Below are 20580 nucleotides of genomic sequence, written 5' to 3'. Positions count from 1 at the left end.
CATGAAAATTGGAACTTGGAATGTTACGACGTTAAAAAATGACTATCGCATCGACATTTTGACTGACGAATTCAGACGGTTTGAACTGGATTTATTAGGAGTTTCAGAAACTCATATCCCAGGGGTAGGAAGCATGAAATTAGGTGACATAGAATTTGTTTACTCAGGAAGGAAGGATGGGGTACATAGACAGGGAGTAGGGCTCATGATGAATAAGGAAGCTGCTAAGTCTTGTTTAGGCTGGGAAGGTATTAATAATAGAATACTAATTGCTCATTTTATGACTAAAAAGTTTAGGGTATCAGTTATAGTAGTATATGCCCCCATTGAACCAACTGATGGAGATACTAGTGACTCAGATGAATTTTACTTACAGTTACAGGAGCAAATAGACAGGGTACCAGGTAGAAATATGGTGTTTTTGCTAGGAGATTTTAATGCCCAGGTTGGTAGAAATAGGGATAGATGGTATCCTAGCCTAGGCAATTTTGGTGTAGGAAAAGAAAACAGTAATGGCTATAGGCTTTTGCAATTTTGTAGGTATAACAACCTAGTTATAACCAATACGGTGTTTGGTCACAAAATGGCCCATAAGTTGACATGGTATTCACGTGATGGTAAGACAGCAAACCTTATTGATTATGTTATTGTAAACAGAAGACTAGCAGGATCAATACAAGATACTAGGGTGTATAGGAGTGCCGTTATTGAAGTTAAAAGTAAAGATCACCATCTAGTAGTGTCTAAGGTTAATTTAAAGCTGAAATTTCGGAAGAGTAACTCCCTCCCTGGAAGTTATGATGTTGGTAGACTTCAGGATGAAAATTTGAGAAAAAAATTCCAGGAACAGTTGAGTACTAAACTGGAGGGTTTAAAATTTGACAATGTGGAAGATGGATGGAATAATTTCAGAAAAACAATTTGTGAAGTTGCTGATGGTGTCCTAGGGAAGAGTGCTAAGACAGCAACTAGGAATATTAGTGAAAAAGCTTTAGGTTTAATAGAGAGTAGAAGGGGTTTGTATAAGAATTATCTGAGCGATAGGTCGTATGAAAACAAAAGGAATGTAAAGAAAGTGGAGAAAGCATTAAAATATGAACTAAGGAGATGTGAAATGGAGGCGATGGATAAAATTGCTGAGGATCTGGAAGATGCGGCTAGACGGCATAATAGTAAAATATTATACTGGCATGTTAATAAATTGAAAGGGAGTAGCCGATCCGGACTAGTCCCAGTTAAAGATAGAAATGGGGTCACAATTAGTGATAAGGAAAAAGTTAAGGAAAGATGGGTGGAACATTTTGAGAATGTGCTAAACCGAGATACAGTTGCAGGAAAAGATATAGATGAAAATGAAAAAGTTTGTGATACCTTGGATGTGAAGGAAGATTTGTTTAGTGAGGAAGAATTAGCGACAGTACTAGAAGGATTAAAAAATAATAAGGCCCCAGGTGCTGATAGTATGATTAATGAGTTCCTTAAATATGGTGGCTCTGAGGTTAGGAATAAGCTACTGAAGATTATGAACATGATTTTTGAAAAAGGGGAAGTACCCAATGATTTTAGGAAAACCTTAATTAAACCACTGTATAAGAAAGGTGACAAGAGTGAATGTCGGAATTATCGAGGCATTAGTCTGGTCTCTGTAGGTAGCAAATTACTGAGTAATATGATACTTTTTAGACTGAGACATGCTGTAGACAAAGTTTTAAGGGAAGAACAATGCGGTTTTAGAAAAGGTAGAGGATGTGTCGACCATGTTTTCACTCTTAGGTTAATAATTGAGAAGTCCCTTCGTTGTCAAACACCTTTGGTCCTTAGTTTTATCGATTATGAGCAAGCTTTCGATTCTGTTGATAGAACAGCGTTAACAAAGGTCTTATCGTTATATGGTATACCAGAAAAATACATTAAAGTGATTTGCGCTATGTACGAGAATAATACTGCTGCGGTTAAGGTAGGAAATGAGGTTAGCAACTGGTTTTGTATTAAATCAGGAGTTAAGCAGGGTTGTGTTCTATCCCCCTTTATATGGATCATTTTGATGGACTTCGTCTTAAGGAGCACAGGAAAGGCAATTGGAGACCATGGAATCAAATGGAGAGGAAGAACGCTCCTGGACTTAGATTATGCTGATGATTTAAGCATATTAGATGAAAGTGTGAGCAAAATGAATGAATTTTTAGAGGTTTTACGAGTTCAGGGTGCTAAAATAGGCTTGAAAATTAATGTTAAGAAGACTAAGTCACTAAGGTTAGGAATAAGTGAAGATGAACAGGTGACCTTAGGTAACGAAAAGATTGATCAGGTTGGGAGCTTCAGTTACCTTGGTAGTATTATTAGTAAAGATGGTGGGAGCAGTGAAGATGTTAAAAGTAGAATAGCTAAAGCTCAGGGTGTTTTTTCACAGTTAAAAAAAGTTTGGAAGAATAGAAAGATAAGCCTACAAACCAAGATTAGAATATTGGAAGCTACAGTGATGACAGTGGTCAAATATGGCTCTGAAGCATGGACACTCCGAAAAGCAGATGAAAATTTACTAGATGTTTTCCAGAGAAATTGCCTACGGATTGTTCTGGGTACCCGGCTGACTGACCGTATTTCAAACAGTAGGTTGTACGAAAAGTGTGGTTCAATCCCGCTTTCTGGGGCTATAATGAAAGAAAGGTTGAGATGGCTAGGCCACGTTCTACGGATGAAGGATGACAGATTACCGAAGATTGTCCTTTTTGGCCAACCGTCTGGGGCTACACGGAAAGCAGGTCGTCCTTGTCTGGGTTGGGAGGATGTCATAAATAAGGATTTAAAGGAAATGGGAACTTCCTGGGAGGGTGTAAAGAGGGAGGCTTTAAATAGATTAGGTTGGAGGAGGAGCGTGCGTAGCTGTGTTGGCCTCAGGCGGCTTGGTGCTGCAGTGAGTTATTAGTAGTAGTAGTAGTAGTAGTCCATCAAGTTAGCATTCCCATCCAGCATTCCCAGATAGCATCACCTCAATGTTAATGGCCTTTTTGGATACCAAGAGTCAATCGAGCCCCCCTTTCCAAATAACACTAATTATATGTAAACTCTGGGCGGGTAGGATATCTTACAACCCTTGCTCCAAGGGCTGTGGAGGGGCCCTTCCCTAGAGGCATAGTTATTAGACCTTTCAACAGTACTGAGCGGAAGGGCTTTGAGAGAATTCGGGGTGTGGAGACTGCTTGCTCTCCAATCACTTTTGACTCTTCAAAGGGCACTAGAACCTTTAATGTCCAATAAAATGAGCCTCCTCGATAGTTTCTGCGTCAACTCCTTCTATTTGAAGTTCCTTTGTGATAAGGAGAAAATTAATAAATAATCCAAAGAGCCCACTTCACTCTTTACTAAGTCAGCGTTTTTGCGGTGCCTACGAAGAAAGTGTGAGCAAAATGTTACTTATTTGTAATATTATTATCCTTTTTTTTTCCTATTTTTAAGTGGCTTAGACAAAGAACAGGAATATACCAAGGAGAAGGATAGCTGTGCCAATATCTAAAAGTCAAATAATCTTCCTCTAGAACAGACGCTATTAGGTATTAAAGAATGTATTTTAGATACTTCTGGGTTTTGCTCCTTTTTTCCTCTATTAGCTCGGCTTTCTACAGAGTACAGTTTTAATTGTACGTGTTTTGTGAAGCAGAGAGCTGAGTTCTTTTGATATTCTGAATTTTGGACTTCTTAAACCGTTAGCTACGATTAGGGTGCCATCTCGTATACTTTGTTTATAATCGTAGCTATTTTGTTTTATTCCTAGATAAGCTCTTTTCTTAAGGCTATTCCAGTTCTTTTTGTACAATTTTTTCATTTATTCTTTTTTATAGAAGTTTTAGCTTCTCATAATTTCAATTTCTTTTAGAGTTTTACCTAATTACATTTCGTTGTTTTACTTTCTTATCCTTATCCAATGTCGCAGTAAGAGATAAGCTGTTTTAGAGAATTTCAGTCGACTGCCAATATTTCATACTTTAATATTTTTTTTTTGGAATTTTGCAAGGCCTTACCAATTTATTGTTTGTTTGTATTTTTTTTTTTGAAATTTTCAAGGTTCTGTAGTATCTCAGCAAGAGATAAGATCTTTTAGGGAAAGGGAGCTAAGCGCAAATGTTTCATAATTTAATTTTTTTTTCCGGATCCAGTTATCTATATATATAAAAATAAGTTGTAAGTTTATGTGTTTGTCCATGTTTTTTGTTTGTCCACATATGACGTCATTATAAGTATGTTTGTGTGTTTGTCCGCATGTGACGTCATTATAAGTATATAAGGCTTTGCATATGACGTCAAAGGCTTTGTATATGACGTCATTATAAGTATATAAGAGGGCGATTCAAAGAGGAATTTTAGTATAAATCCTACAATGGCAGAAGAAATAGCTGAGGAAGCTGCTCAAAGAGTTAATGCCAAAAGGCTTGCGGCTAATAGAGAAAGTCAGAAAAGAAAGCGTGCCGAGGAATCACAAGTACAGCGTGAAAACCGGCTTGCGTCTCAAAGAGAAATTACCAAAACAAATCGTGCCGAGGAATCACAAGAACAACGTCAAAACATGCTAGCGGCTAAAAGAGAAATTACCAAAAAAAAAATCACCAAAAGAAAGCGTGCCGAGGAATTACAAGAACAACGTGAAAACAGGCTTGCGGCTCAAAGAGATAATGCCAAAAGAAAGCGTGCCGAGGAATCACAAGAGCAACGTCGAAATTATCGCCTAGTAAATGACGACCGGGAAACTCAAAGAAAAATTACAGACCGGGACACAAATGACGACCGGGACACAGTGAATATAAGTGATGACCGGGACACTCAAAGAGAAATTACAGACCGAGACACCGTGACACAAATGACGACCGGGACACAGGGAATATAAATGACGACCGGGAGACAGGGACACAATTACAACGGGGACGCTGGAAGGGCACAAGGGGGATATATAAATGACGACGGGGACACGGGGAATATTCGATTAGCAATCACCATCAACAAAGCTCTAGGGCAATCATTAGAAAAATGCGGTATAGATCTGAATACGGATTGTTTTCCCATGGACGATTATATGTTGCATGTTCAAGAGTGGGTAAACCTGACAATCTATTTATATGCACTGACAATGGAACAGCGAAGAATGTTGTATATTCGCAAGTTTTACGTAGTTAAAAACATATATATTCACAGGTGGGACATAGGGACACAACTACAATGCCAAGTAACTAATATGGCACGTAACGTCTTACGCGCGCGGGGGGCTTGCGGGGGGGGGGAAGAACCCCCTCCAACTAGATGTTGGTGTGGCGCGAAGTGCCACACCAACAGCTAGTATTGAATATAATAGAACATACCTCCTGTTTTAGCTCTTTTTTTCCAGTTTTGCTATAAAAAAAAGTCTGGAAAAACTCGTTTTGGGATCCAAGTTCTTGTGTATTTTACTTAACTTTTATTTTGTATAGCTATAAATCCGATCTATATAGATTTCTTATTTTAAATATATAATTTCTTACATAAATCTTTTCCGGTACTGTCCAAACTCAGCTTCTTACCGTCTCTATGTCAATTTTGCATATTGTAATGAAATTTATAGAAAAAAATTAATCATGCATAAATTATGGTGAGGCCTTTTTTTATGTTCAGGTCACGATCATAAACAAAACTGTTTACCCCCTATTGACCCTATAAGAGCCATGTAAATTCAATTGGCCTCAAAACGAGCATCATTGTTGCCAATCAAACAGTTTATTTATAGTATTTACAATAATATTTACCACCTGTACTAAATATCGAACGGTATTCCATTATATATAAAAAAGAAATAATAATATTACATTTATTCAGTTGTACATTAACACTTTTAGGTCTATATTAGTCTCAGTTTGAAATCGAACTTGGATCAGATAACATTCGTGCCCATCATACAAAAACTTTTTTTGTATTTTGACTGCCCAAACACTTCGCAATTTAAACTGAACATCTAGTGCTGCCTTGCAAATGCGGATCATTTTGCCTTAGTGTTACTATTTAAAATAATATCGCTATATTCTCTGACAATAATATTATCTGTTACTACGGGGCAGTAAACTGATGACTATTGAAAATACCCTCCCCTCCCCGGAAAATTTCTTGCAGACGATTGCACCTGCAAAATTATTTAATTTTTGATCGTTTTTCAAATCATGCCGAAAATCATCCCCTCCGTGGAAAGCTATGATCTGTGAAGACCCTTTTATTGTGTTTACAAACAGGGTTTTAGTACAATCGATTGAAGCATCATTAATCTAGCTTGCAGTCCATAAACCTGTCCTAATCACAAGATGCAGTTTTCTTTGCAGTATACCGAATAGTGGAAGAAATATCGTTCACTCTTTTTTTTTTTGTATTTTGACTTCCCAGACGCTTCGCAATGTAAACTGCCTTGGAGATGCTGACCATTTTGTCGTGGTGACAATATTACTGTTCGTGGACAGTATTATATTGACAATATCATTGACAATGATATTGTTCTTTATTCCCTACCAATACATGGCAGTAAGTTAGTGTCTTCGATTGTTGCATGCCTATATTAGATAGAATTATCTTTAATTATGCTTGTATTTCCCAACAGACAAGAAAGGTGGAATCCGCATCAGATCTTCCTTTATTAATGCAAATAGACCAAAATCGGTTCCTAGCTATTGGATTTCAAAATTATGTATATAGAGGCTGAAGTTTGTGAATCTTGTTATCTTGAAGACTATTGTCTGAATCGTAGTCGGAGAATATTGTTTGAGTATGATTCTCTTTGGTGAAACTCCAGAATAACTAAAATTACTTTATTTAAGTTAGGTTTATTTGTTCTCAAAGTACGGGAGAATTAATTTACAAAATGAGTTTTAAATGGCTCCGCAGGGAATTCCGTAAAACATTGAATAAAGCTCAATAGCAATTGCATAAAGTAATCTTTTTTTCTCAAATATTATCCCGACCAGTACCAAAGATGGTACCTGTAATTTTGTTCCTGTAAATGAATATTGTGGTCACAGAGTAAGTTTCATCGACTGGGATCATCTTTTCGATAATATTTATCTCAGGAAAAGTAGGGATCAACAACGATTGTAATAAAATCATCTCAATACCTCCAGGTAAAAAAAAAAGAAAAAAAAAACACTTGATATCGTCTAGAGGAAACTCTCACAGTTTTTATTTTTTTAAGTGCTTCAATGATTTACTTCACTTTTAACTTGGAAAATCCTTTGAGTTGCGTTTTTCTATGGTATATATCAAATAGAGCCAAATTATACCTTGCTGCTGCTCAAGATTTTTTTCTAAGAATTTTTTATGGAAAATAGCTTCATTTGGGTGAAAAGTTTAATGATCAGGAATCTATAGAAGCGAAAATGAGTCTCTAATCTTCTTAACCTGAATTAACAGTGGTTTGCTAGTCCTACAAGACCAATTCTGGCACTTTTCTCCCGAAAGCCTGAAAAAACAAACTGCCTTATAACTGCAGCGCTATTATAAACTTTTTTTGAAAGTGTTAGAACCCAAAAATATTGTGGGTTCCTTTTTGTCTGAATCATTAATGCTTTGCCAGTCCAGGAAGACCAACTTTGCAACTTTTCTCTGAAAAGCCGGATAGAACGAGCTGCATTTGGGCCATATTACTGCAGAATTTCCGTAAACTTTTTTGAAAGTGATTGAGCTTAAAAATGTAACTTTGAAGAAGTCCAATCTTCTTTGTCTCAATCACCTGTTTTTTGCTATTCCAGGAAGATTAGCTCTTCAACTTTTCTCCAGAAAGCCTGGTGGATCAAGTTGCATTTGGGCCGTATTACTGCAGCGCTTTCATGAACCTTTTTAAAATGATTTTTTTTTTTGATGAAGTGCAACCCCTTTTGTCTGAGTTATTGGTGGCTGGGGTTCTCCATAGAATACCCCCCCCCCCAGAAATTTCCCTACTCGCAAAATTGAGCAGCCACAAAGAAAGTTCAAAATAGGTACCCATGACGATCAGGGGTAACAAAAGATTCCTTTCTATTTAACCGATTTCCTTGTCCTTCTTACTTGGGTTTGTATTTCTTTTTTATTTCCGTGTTGTCTTTTTATGTTTTTTTTTTTTACTTTTATTTGGTCTCTTCCCTTCGCATTTTCGCTCAGAAAATATGAACATATTCTCTTGAGACTCTCTCCTATACCGCCGAAGAAGGGAAGCGGTTGTCCTGACAAAATATTCGTCTCAATTCTTCCAGTATTTTCGTTGAATTTATAAAAAAATTATTTTTGATTTTTTTTCTTTGCTTTTTTATTCCTCGTTTACTTAAACTGTTGTTTGTTCGTTTAGAATAAGAGTTTCTGTCAATTTGTGCATGTTCACTCAGAAAATGTGATAAACTGTTTGTTTCCATTCATTTTTTTTTGTATTTTTTTCTTTAACTAAAAAAGGCGTGTTAAGTTTCATACATTTGGTCCTTTTTTGCCCTTTAGGACATCTGATCGATATTTCGAGATACCTGTTTTGTGCTTTTTTCGTGGCTGCTTAATTTTGCATGTGGGGAATTTCCCATAGGAGGCTGGGGTTTTCTACGGAAGGAATTTTCTAAGTTTGAGATCGTTGGGATTATGAGGAGCAGCAAATCTTTTTTTGTTGCTATTCGTGTTTTTTGCCTCCTTTCGAATTTTAGATGCTTTTATATCAATCTTTCATTTCTTGAGAAGAAAACCGAATTTTATTATGTTCTGTCTATTGAGACAATGAACTATTTAACTACCCTCGCTCATGTATGTGGTATAAATGGTATCATTTTATCAGTAGTATCAGAGGTAACAAAAAAAACATAGATAACATTCTCCTCCTATACGAAATATATTCTTGTCGTTTTGGGGTTTAGTGATATTTTATCTCATTTTCTCATTTTCTAATGATGTTACGAGTAGTAGTAATGTTATCTCATTTTCAGGTGATGGTGAAGTCTTTATCTCTAGAAACTGTAGATTATTATGAGCCTCAAAACTTATGGCTTGGTCCAAGAGTGGTAAGTTTAAAGTTTAAAATTTAGCTTATTACTATATTTAAAGTTGCTCTGTATTCATGATTGTGTAATAGTATTTTAACAGAGGCATCAACTAGGGGAAAAGCTACAATATTGAAGGAGTTTGCCCCCCTCCCTCCTTCAAAAAATAAGTTCGGTCCACTCCACTAGATTTTGAAAACTGCCATTTTGGGGGGCATTTCCATTGAAAAATTGAAAATATTTTGCCCACTTGCCCTTGATTTTGAAAAATGCATTACCCCCCTTCTACATTTCTGTACATTGACGCCATTAGTTTAAACTAGTAATAATACTAATGCTGACAGGGTGCAAATATTCTAAATAGAGGATATAGTTAGGCTTGACCAGCATATATACAATCATTATATACATACATCGTCATATATTGCAATCCTTAGATCCATCATCGGACATGTTATCCTAGAAGAGGGCCATTCCCTGCACTAGTTCTCTCCTCCAAGTGCATACTCCTGATCTGGTTGAAGTTTCGTGTATAGATTATGGGAACGGATAAGAGGGGGAATTTCTGCATCTTAGGGTCGCTCCCAGGGCTGTGAATAAAAACTCCTAAATAAATTCAAAATACTTTTACTAAAAATCAAAACGAACAAAATGTCACATTAAAAGGTTGCAACTATACCTACCTCAGGACAATCAGTTAAATTACGATATAAATAAACAGCAATTTAATTTCTTTCATCAAGGTGTTTCTTTCATCATGTTATATAATTCTTCTCTTTTCTCAAATCTGTCTCCGAGGTTTTGCTCATTGGAAACGTTAGAGATAATATATCTCTAACGTTTCTTTGAGATCAAGAGATCTAATCTTGATCTCTTGGTTGTACGGGAGGAAGTTTTAATAAATTGATTTGCTAGGGAACTTATTATCAGGAAATAATATCAATGATTCAATTGAGTGTTTATTAGGCGATGGGATAGTTAAACACCATACCAGAACCTTCACTTTTCCTATCTGCCTCAAATTCCAAATACTCGAAAAATATTCATTTTTGAAGCATCAGGAAGAGCATTTCATTTATGAAAATAGTTTTCTAGTAATCTTGTCACTTTATCAAAGAGTTCGTGGTAACGAACTGTAAGTAAGGAGCGAGCCGGATCAATAGTAACCGTAACTAAAAAAAACGGAATATTGATGCAAATAAATACAGGCCCCTATAAAAAAAAATATTTTTATGCTGATTTAATATATGTAAGTTTCATTAAGTATAGTCTTACCCATCAAGGTTACGAGCCTTAGAAGAATCGCCTTATTTTCGGAAAAAGGGAGAAACATCCTCTAAAAGTCATAGATTCTTAATGAAAATCGCTCTGTCAGATTCAGCGTATCAGAGAACCCTACTGTAGAGGTTTCCTATCTGCAAAAATGTGAAATTTGTATGTTCTGCCAAAAGAAAGATCACAGATGCGTGTTTTTTTTTCATGGGTGATCGTATCTACCCAATGGTGCTAGAATATCGAAATAGGGCTCGTTCGAACGGAAACTTAAAGTTATAGTGCCCTTTTTAAGAGACTGAAAGAATTGGAGGGCAACTAGGCAAACTCCCTTGCCAATTTTTCTTAGAACAGTCCGATCAAAATTTTCAAATAGCCGTTTTGTTCAGCATAGTTGAAAGGCCGAATAGCTATGCCTTTGGAGATATCTTGACCCCCCCCCCACAACCCCTGGGAAAAGTTCTTGAAGTTACAATATTTGTCCATTGTTTACATATAGTATCTGTTATTTAGAAGTATGCAAACATTTTCTGGGTGGGACAGGGCAAATTTTATTCTGGTGTTGTTTTCAACGGGGATAATTTTCCATTGAGAGGGAAGTATCCACGGAGTGATTTTTCAGTGGAAATTTTACACTGGGGGATTTGACAAAATTTCTATGCGAAATTCTTTTTAATTGTCTTAGATTATCTTTGTCAACTCAATTTTGCATGTGGAGATGTTCCGCGCGAATAACCCGGGGGTTGTTTTCCGCGTGTTTTGGTTTCCGGAAAAATTTTCAACGAAAGGGGATATCTGAAAAGTGATTGAGAAACCAATTAGAAATTAAAGTTTTTTTGCAAATGATATAATACTAAGTAGAATTTCTCATGCTGAATCGTCTGCAAGACATTTTACGCGGGAGGGGAAGAATTTTCAGCGAGGATGGAAGTTTCGAACGAATTTGACGGAGGGGGTGCACTTTACGTTGGATAAAATTTCCAGGGAGGAGTTTCCTGTGAAGGGGGGATATATTTCATGGAGGGCTAGGCAGATTTACCCGTATTATTTGAAAAACGATCAGAAATCAAACAGTTCGTGGTAACGAACTTTAGTAAGGAGCGACCCGGCTCAATAGTAAACGAAACTCTAAAAACGGAATCTTGATACTAAAAGATACATCAAATGAATTGGATTTTCATACTGATTTTAAATATATAAGTTTCATCAAATTTAGTCTTTGTCATCAAAAGTTACGAGCCTGAGAAAATTTGCCTTATTTTGGAAAATAGGGGGGAAACACCCCCTAAAAATCATAGAACCTTAACGAAAATCGCACCATCGCATTCAGCGTATCAGAGAACCCCATAGCAAAAATTTCAAGCTCCTATCTACGAAAATGTGGAATTTCGTATTTTTTGCCAGAAGACAGATCACGGGTGCGTGTTCTTTATTTGTTTTTTTTTTTTGTTCTTTTCCCAGGGGTCATCGTATCGACCAAGTGGTCCTAGAATGTCGCAAGAGGGCTCATTCTAATGACTTTTAGGAGGTGTTACCCCCTATTTTCCAAAATAAGGCAAATTTTCTCAGGCTCGTAACTTTTGATGACAAAGACTAAATTTGATGAAACTTATATATTTAAAATCAGCATAAAAATCCGATTCTTTTGATATATCTTTTAGCATCGAAATTCCGTTTTTTAGAGTTTCGTTTACTACTGAGAGAAACAGTTTGATTCTCAGGAAATGCCTTTTTCGTGGGACAAAGAACAATCTATTTTTTTTTCTTGTTTTTTAGTCTCTCATTCAATCTTCAGTTTGGCTTTTTTTAAGTTGCACTACATTATCCTTAAACATTAAATGTCTATTATAAGATGGTCTGGAGTAAAATCAATAATGTCAATTTTAAGAAAGATTTGGATTTGTAGAAAATTTGTCTAATAATTGCGGAAAAGGTATAAAAGATATTGTTGGAGATTTTTATAATAAATGTTATGCACAGTTTTTGGCATAGCCTAAAAACCATTAAAGGTTTAAAATAAATGCAGAACTTCTTCTAATAGTGCTCTTGCAATAATTTGTTATAACTGAATATTATACTGAATATTATAGACTCAACAATATGTGATAATTAAGATCCCGAAGTAACTGTTAAAATAAGATAGTTAAAATTGATAAAATAAGCATTGCTTCTCATACGAGGTAAAATGTATAGCTATCAATCAAAATTAAAAAGAAAAGCTTAAAGTCTGTAAAATTAAAGTGTTTAAATTCCAAATATTCGTTTTAACATCCATTTGAGGTGTTATCCATTTGACGCTACATCAATGCCACCAAGTTAGCTTGTCGAAAATCTAGCCTCATATGTGGATCTTCTCAATTGTCCCCCCTCCCTCCCGGGATTTTACGCCACTGCATAATTACCATAGCATCTTTTAAACCACCGTAACCGTATTGCACTAACATTTGAAAAATCCTCTATAAATATTTCTCCTTTGAATTACCTCCTGGATGAGACCAGAATCAGATTTTTTCTTGTTTTTATGGCACTTGATATTAACCAAGTGACATATAGCGATCGCAAATTCTATCAGTCTGTCTCTCGGTCTGTCTGTCCTGGTTTTGCTACTTTAGGCACTTCCAGGTAAGCTAGGACGATGAAATTTGGCAAGCGCATCATGGACCTGGCCAGATTAAGTTAGAAATAGTCGTTTTCCCGATTTGACCATCTGGGAGGGGAGTAGGGGGCCGGTAAATTCGGAAAAACAGAAAAAATGAAGTATTTTTAACTTACGAACGGTTGATCAGATCTGAATTAAATTTGATGTTTGGAAGGATATCGTATCTCAGAGCTCTTATTTTAAATCCCGACCGTATCTGGTGACATTGGGGGGGGGGGGGTTGGGAGGGGGAAACCTAAAATCTTGGAAAACACTTAGAGTGGAGGGATCGGGATGAAACTTGATGGGAAAAATAAGCACAGGTCCTAGATACATCATTGAAATAACCGGAACGGATCCACTCTCTTTGGGGCAGTTTGGGGGGGGGAGGCTTAATTCTGAAAAGTTAGAAAAAAATGAGGTATTTTTAACTTACGAACGGGTGATCGGATCTCAATGAAATTTGATATTTAGAAGGATATCGTGTCTCAAAGATCTTATTTTAAATTCTGACCGGATCGGGTGACATTGGGGGGAGTTTGGTGGGGAACCTAAAATCATGGAAAACACTTAGTGTGGGGGGATTGGGATGAAACTTGGTGGGAAAAATAAGCAGAAGTTTTAGATACGTGATTGACATAATTGGAACGGATCTGCTCTATTTGGAGGAATTGGGGGGGGGGGGTAATTCTGAAAAAATAGAAAAAATGACGTATTTTTAACTTACAAAGGAGTGATCGGATCTTCAAGAAACTTCATATTTAGAAGGACCTCGTAACTCAGATCTTTTATTTTAAATCTCAACCGGATCCAGCGTCATTGGGGAGGGCAGTTGGTGGGGGGGCGGAAATCTGAGAAAATACTTAAAGCGGAGAGATCAGGATAAGACTGGAAGGGAAGAATAGAAACGAGTTTGGTGCTTTTGGACGTGCTAGGACGATAAAAATTGGTAGGCGTGTCAGGGAGCTGCACAAATTGTCTTTATAAAGGCGTTTTCCCAGATTCGAACATCTGGGGTGCTAAAGGGAGAGGAGAAATTAGAAAAAATGAGGTATTTCTAACTTACGAGTGGGTGATCGGTTCTTAACGAAGAACGATTTGGATTTGTAGAAAATTTGTCTAATAATTGCGGAAAAGGTATAAAAAAATATCGTTGGAGATTTTTATAATAAATGTTATGCACAATTTTTGGCATAGCCTAAAAACCATTAAAGGTTTAAAATAAATGCAGAACTTCTTCTAATAGTGCTCTTACAATAATTAGTTATAACTGAAAATTATGCTGAATATTATAGGCTCAACAATATGTGATAATTTAGATCCCGAAGTAACTGTTTTCTTCAATAATGGATTTCATTTCACCAAAAAATTAAATAAACTTTAAAATAAGCATTGCTTCTCATACGAAGTAAAATGTATAGCTATCAATCAAAATAAAAAACAAAAGCTTAAAGTTTGTAAAATTAAAATGTTTAAACTCCAAATATTCGTTTTAACATCCATTTGAGGTGTTATACATTTGACGCTACATCAATGCCACAAGTTAGCTTATCGAAAATCTAGCCTCATATGTGGATCTCCTCAGTTGTCCCCCCTCCCAGAATTTTACGCCACTGCATAATTACCATAGCATCTTTTAAACCACCGTAACCGTTTTGCACTAACATTTGAAAAATCCTCTATAAATATTTCTCCTTTGAATTACCTCCTGGATGAGACCAGAATCTGATTTTTTCTTGTTTTTATGGCACTTAGTATTAACCAAGTGACATATAGCGATCGCAAATTCTATCGGTCTGTCTCTCGGTCTGTCTGTACTTGTTTTGCTACTTTAGGCACTTCCAGGTAAGCTAGGACGATGAAATTTGGCAAGCTCATCATTTACCAGGCCAGGTTAAATTAGAAATAGTCGTAACTTACCGTTCGTAACTTACGAACGGTTGATCAGATCTGAATTAAATTTGATGTTTTGGAAGGATATCGTGTCTCAGAGCTTTTATTTTAAATCCCGACCGTATCTGGTGACATTGGGGGGGGGGAGTTGGGAGGGGGAAATTTAAAATCTTGGAAAACACTTAGAGTGGAGGGATCGGGATGAAACTAGATGGGAAAAATAAGCACAAGTCCTAGATACATCATTGAAATAACCGGAACGGATCCGCTCTCTTTGGGGCAGTTTGGGGGGGGGAGGCTCAATTCTGAAAAGTTAGAAAAAAATGAGGTATTTTTAACTTACGAACGGGTGATCGGATCTCAATGAAATTTGATATTTAGAAGGATATCGTGTCTCAAAGATCTTATTTTAAATCCCGACCAGATCGGATGACATTGGGGAGAGTTTGGTGGGGAACCTAAAATCATGGAAAACACTTAGTGTGGGGGGATTGGGATGAAACTTGGTGGAAAAAATAAGCAGAAGTTTTAGATACGTGATTGACATAATTGGAACGGATCCGCTCTATTTGAGGGAATTGGGGGGGGGGTAATTCTGAAAAATAGAAAAAATGACGTATTTTTAACTTACAAAGGAGTGATCGGATCTTCAAGAAACGTCATATTTAGAAGGGCCTCGTAACTCAGATCTCTTGTTTTAAATCTAAACCGGATCCAGCGTCATTGGGAAGGGCAGTTGGTAGAGGCCGGAGATCTGAGAAAATACTTAAAGCGGAGAGATCAGGATAAAACTGGAAGGGAAGAATAAAAACGGGTTTGGTGCTTTTGGACGTGCTAGGACGATAAAATTGGTAGGCCTGTCAGGGAGCTGCACAAATTGACTTTATAAAGTTGGTTTCCCAGATTCGACCATCTGGGGTGCTAAAGGGAGAGGAGAAATTAGAAAAAATGAGGTATTTATAACTTACGAGTGGGTGATCGAATCTTAATGAATTTTGATATTTAGAAGGACATCGTGACTCAGAGCTCTTATCTTAAATCCCGACCGGCATTAAGCCTTTCATTTTCATTTTAAATAAATCTATTGATTCTTAGAATTTCGTTAGAGCTCATACCATATGAGCTCTTGGCTCCTAGCTCTTCTGGCTTCGTAACAAGTGCCATATGGCTCTTAGCTCTTGCTATAGTTTCTCATTCAATCTTCAATTTGGATTTTTTTTTTTTCTAAGAATCTTTGTAGTGCCAACGCATGAAATATACCAGTTGCTCTTTAAAGCTTTAGTAAACAGGGATTGGGCATACAAGGAAGCTGAGAATGTGGAAGTAGTGACCACCTTCAAGAATGTTTCGAACAATATCAGGCATTCTTGTGTGGTATATTTCATTCACTCAATTTCGTATTAATTAAATGAAGTCCTCCTTATAATTGGTATTGTTCTCACTCAATGTTTTCTAACATCCAGAAGTACATTCTGGATGTTGTTGGGATTGTTTGAGGTTGTTGGTTGCACCTGAATCCAAATTGTCATCCTGGTGGTTTAGGCTGTAAAGCGCGTAGAGAGGTTTCCAGTATTTTGCCTTACGTGTTACTCATATTGTGTTCTTTCTCTCGTAATTACGTTTACTATTCTGAAAAGTAAAACCTTCGGAGTCTCTCGAATGTTGTAAAAAATTTTCGAATAGTTTTAAATTGTGTTCTTTCTTATGCGTTACTAGATTAATTTGGGAGTAGAATATTTCCGGTACTGGTGGAGAAGACCGGCTGGTGTGTTTCTATGCTTGAAAATTCAGTAATACATGCTCTTCAGTTATTTTTGAGTTTTTAGGACAATTGTTGCCAGAAGGTAGTATGTGCCTTCCTCATGTGATAATTTGGATAAAGTTTTTTTTGTATGTCTCTTTAAATTCGGTTGTTTAAGCTCAGTTAAATTGTACAATACCAAGGAAATTGTCTAGTTTCGTGATAAAGATGTTACCAAAACAGGTACTGGCGTCGTATTTATCTTCAATACAAGAAATTCTTGTTTGTATTGTATAAGATTTTGTGATGGTTTTCTACTTGATAATTTCATTTACGAAAATCGCATTTTTTTTTTTTTTTTTTGCAAATCGTATTGAACCCAGGAGCTCCAAGTGATGTAGGGAGCACATGGTCGATACGTTTTTTATCTTTAGCTTTAGGTCTTTATCTTTAGACGAGATAAAATGCTGCAGATACGCGTTTTTAGCATGGCCGACATTGTTAGGGGCGGTGTAAGTACATGAAAGTGGTAGTGTAAGTACATTCTCAGGATTTACACTGTTGAAATGAATCTCGGGGCGATTCATAATGTTGCTCGCGTGGTAACTTCGTATGCATTATTGGATTGATGAGTTCCCTGAAAACAAAACAAGATCGTCTGGAGAATTGAGATTATCTGAAGGATTCTACAATAGCGTTGTTTCGAGAGTAGTTTTTCAGTTCTAATCAATATTTCAGAGAGGTTTATCTCATTTCCTTTGACTTGCTATTTTTCTGCTCTACAGCTCTTATCTAAATTGGTTGCTGTGACAAAAGCTGTTTGTCTGGAACTTTAATTAGTGCCGGTCTTAAAAGCCGTTTAAAACGAAAAAGAAGATGTTTCCACCTTAACTTTGTTTACGAATATTTTCGTCTAGAGCAGTAGTTTCCAACCACTTTTGGACTGTAGCCCACCTAAGCATTTATAAAATCCTGATACCCTCTCGTGATGTTTATATTTTGTTATTCGAAATTTTATGTTTATTTTCCTAAAGGAAGCTTAAAAGGTCATTAACTTAGTACCTTTTTGGTTCGTCCTCTCGGCATATCTATATATATATAAAAATAAGTTGTTTGTGTGTTATGTCTATCGAGTGACGTCATGTTTGTCGACTGACGTCATTATAAGGATTGAGCTGTATGCGTCATGAAGTTGTTTGTCGACAGACGTCATGTTTGTCAACTGATGAAATTACAGACCGGGACACAAATGACGACCGGGACACAGGGAATATAAATGACGACCGGGACACAGGGACACAACTACAACGGGGACGCCGGGGGCACAGGGAAGATATATAAATGACGACCGGGACACAGGGGTTGTTTGAAGAGAAATTACAGACCGGGACACCGGGACACAAATGACGACCGGGACACAGGGACACAGGGAATATAAATGACGACCGGGACACTCAAAGAGAAATTACAAACTGGGACACCGGCACACAGGGACATATCATTAGAATAATGAGTTATAGATCTAAATACGGATTGTTTTTCCCATGGACAATTATATGTTGTATGTTCAAGAGTCAGTAAACCTGACAATCTATTTATATGCACAGACAATGGGACAGCGAAGAATGTTGTATATTCGCAAGTTTTACGTAGTTAAAAACATATATATATATATATATATATCTATATATAGAAAAATAAGTTGTCTGTCTGTCTGTCTGTGGATCAGGTGACGTCATGTTTCTGTGTCGACTGACATCATGTTTTCGACTGACGAAATTACGAAATTACATTGGGACACAAATGACGACCAGGACACCGGCACATAGGGAATATAAATGACGACCGGGACACTCAAAGAGAAAGCGACCGGGACACAAGGAATGTTCAATTAGCAATCACCATCAACAAAACACCGTCAACAAACCATCACAAATGACGACCGGGACACAGGGATTATAAATGACGACCAGGACATAAGTAAAAAAAAAACTAAAAAAAAAGGTAAAAACTACAAAAAAACTAAAAAGAAAAAAACAAACTAAAAACTAATAAAAAAACTAAAAAAGCTAAAAAACTAAAAAAACTAAAAAATAAAAAAAAACTAAAAAAAGGAAACAAAAAGAAAAATAAAGGAGAAAAACAAAACTAAAAAAAATAAAAATAAAAAAAAACTAAAAAGAAAAAAAAACTAAAAAGAAAAAAAGGGGAAAAATACAAAAATTTATTTCATCATTTACCATTTCAAAAACGAATGTATATACAGACTGGGACACCGGAATACAAATGACGACCGGGACACAGGGAATATAAATGACGACCGGGACACAGGGACACAACTACAACGGGGACGCCGGGGGGCACAGGGGGATATATAAATGACGATGGGGACACAGAGAATGTTCGATTAGCAATCACCATCAACAAAGCTCAAGGGCAATCATTAGAATCATGAGGTATAACTAAAAAAATATAAAAAAAAAGGCAGAAAACTAAAACCTAAAAAAAGACCAATTCAAAAACGAATGTATATACAGACTGGGACACCGGGACACGAATGACGACCGGGACACCGGGACACAAGGAATATCAATGACGCCCGGGACCCTCAAAGAGAATTCACAGACTGGGACACCGGGACATAAATGACGACCGGAACACATGGAATATAAATGACGACCGGGACACCGGGGGGCACACGGGGATATATAAATGACGACTGCGACACAGGGAATCGTCGATTAGCAATCACCATCAACAAAGCTCAAGGGCAATCATTAGAATCATGAGGTATAGATCTGAATACGGATTGTTTTCCCATGGACCATTATATGTTGCATGTTCAAGAGTCGGTAAACCTGACAATCTATTTATATGCACAGACAATGGGACATCAAAGAATGTTGTATATTCGCAAGTTTTACGTAGTTAAAAACATATATATATATATATATATATATATATATATATATATATATATATATATATATATATATATATATATATATATATATATATATATATATATATATATATATATATATATATATATATATATATATATATATATATATATATATATATATATATATATATATATATATATATATATATATGTATATATGTATATATATATATATATATATATATATATATATATATATATATATATATATATATATATATATATATATATATATTCACAGGTGGGACATAGGGACACAACTACAATGGCGCGTAAATAATATGGCGCGTAACGACTTACGCGCGCGGGGGGGCTTGGGGGGGCGCGAAGCGCCACCCCAACAGCTAGTATATATATATATATATATATATATATATATATATATATATATATATATATATATATATTTACATATATATATATATATATATATATATATATATATATATATATATATATATATATATATATACATATATATATATATATATATATATATATATATATATATATATATATATATATATATATATATATATTCACAGGTGGGAGACAGGGACACAACTACAATGGCGCGTAATTAATATGGCGCGTAACGACTTACGCGCGCGGGGGGGGGGTGCTTGGGGGGTGGCGTGAAGCCTGGTCTGGATTGAACACCTTTTATAGTGTATGACGTCATTGCAGCACTATCATGTTTCGTTTTCGCTCTTTCAATGCATAAGAATGTGACATCATTTACATTTTGTTGTTTGTCTTTTTTTTCAATCTACTACTTTAAGTATGATCAGCCGAAGGGGGCAGGTCCGACCCATGAACCACAGAAATATTGCCCCGCCTAGCCGTTGAGGCCCGTATCTCATGCTGGTAATCACGGGTCTAGAGTTCAAAATGCACTGAATCTGGTTATTTTTGGTTGCATATTTATTATTTGGCTGTCGTTTTCATTCTGTGGTTTTAACATATCCAGATTACATCCGTTCTCTTTGTCTGATTAGCTCCTCTGGATATACTAGCTCCAGGGGGCGCAATTTTCTATAGGGCAGGGGGCAACTACCGCTCCCAGACCTCGGTTTGGCCT

At 36.3% G+C, this 20580-nt stretch overlaps 1 protein-coding gene across 1 annotated transcript in view; it reads left to right on the top strand.

Moving 5' to 3' along the window:
• Positions 1-20580, top strand: part of LOC136026202 (inactive rhomboid protein 1-like) — a gene marked incomplete in the record, with an annotated part of 191350 nt that overhangs the window by 135860 nt on the left and 34910 nt on the right. Inside the window, 1 exon segment of the mRNA XM_065702568.1 lies at positions 8937-9011. Coding sequence (XP_065558640.1) covers positions 8937-9011 — 75 coding nt within the window.

This window comes from Artemia franciscana, chromosome 1 (assembly GCF_032884065.1).
Source record: "Artemia franciscana chromosome 1, ASM3288406v1, whole genome shotgun sequence".
NCBI classification, from domain to species: domain Eukaryota; kingdom Metazoa; phylum Arthropoda; class Branchiopoda; order Anostraca; family Artemiidae; genus Artemia; species Artemia franciscana.
Note: the sequence above shows the minus strand (reverse complement) of the source record. Positions and strands in the feature narration are given on the sequence as shown.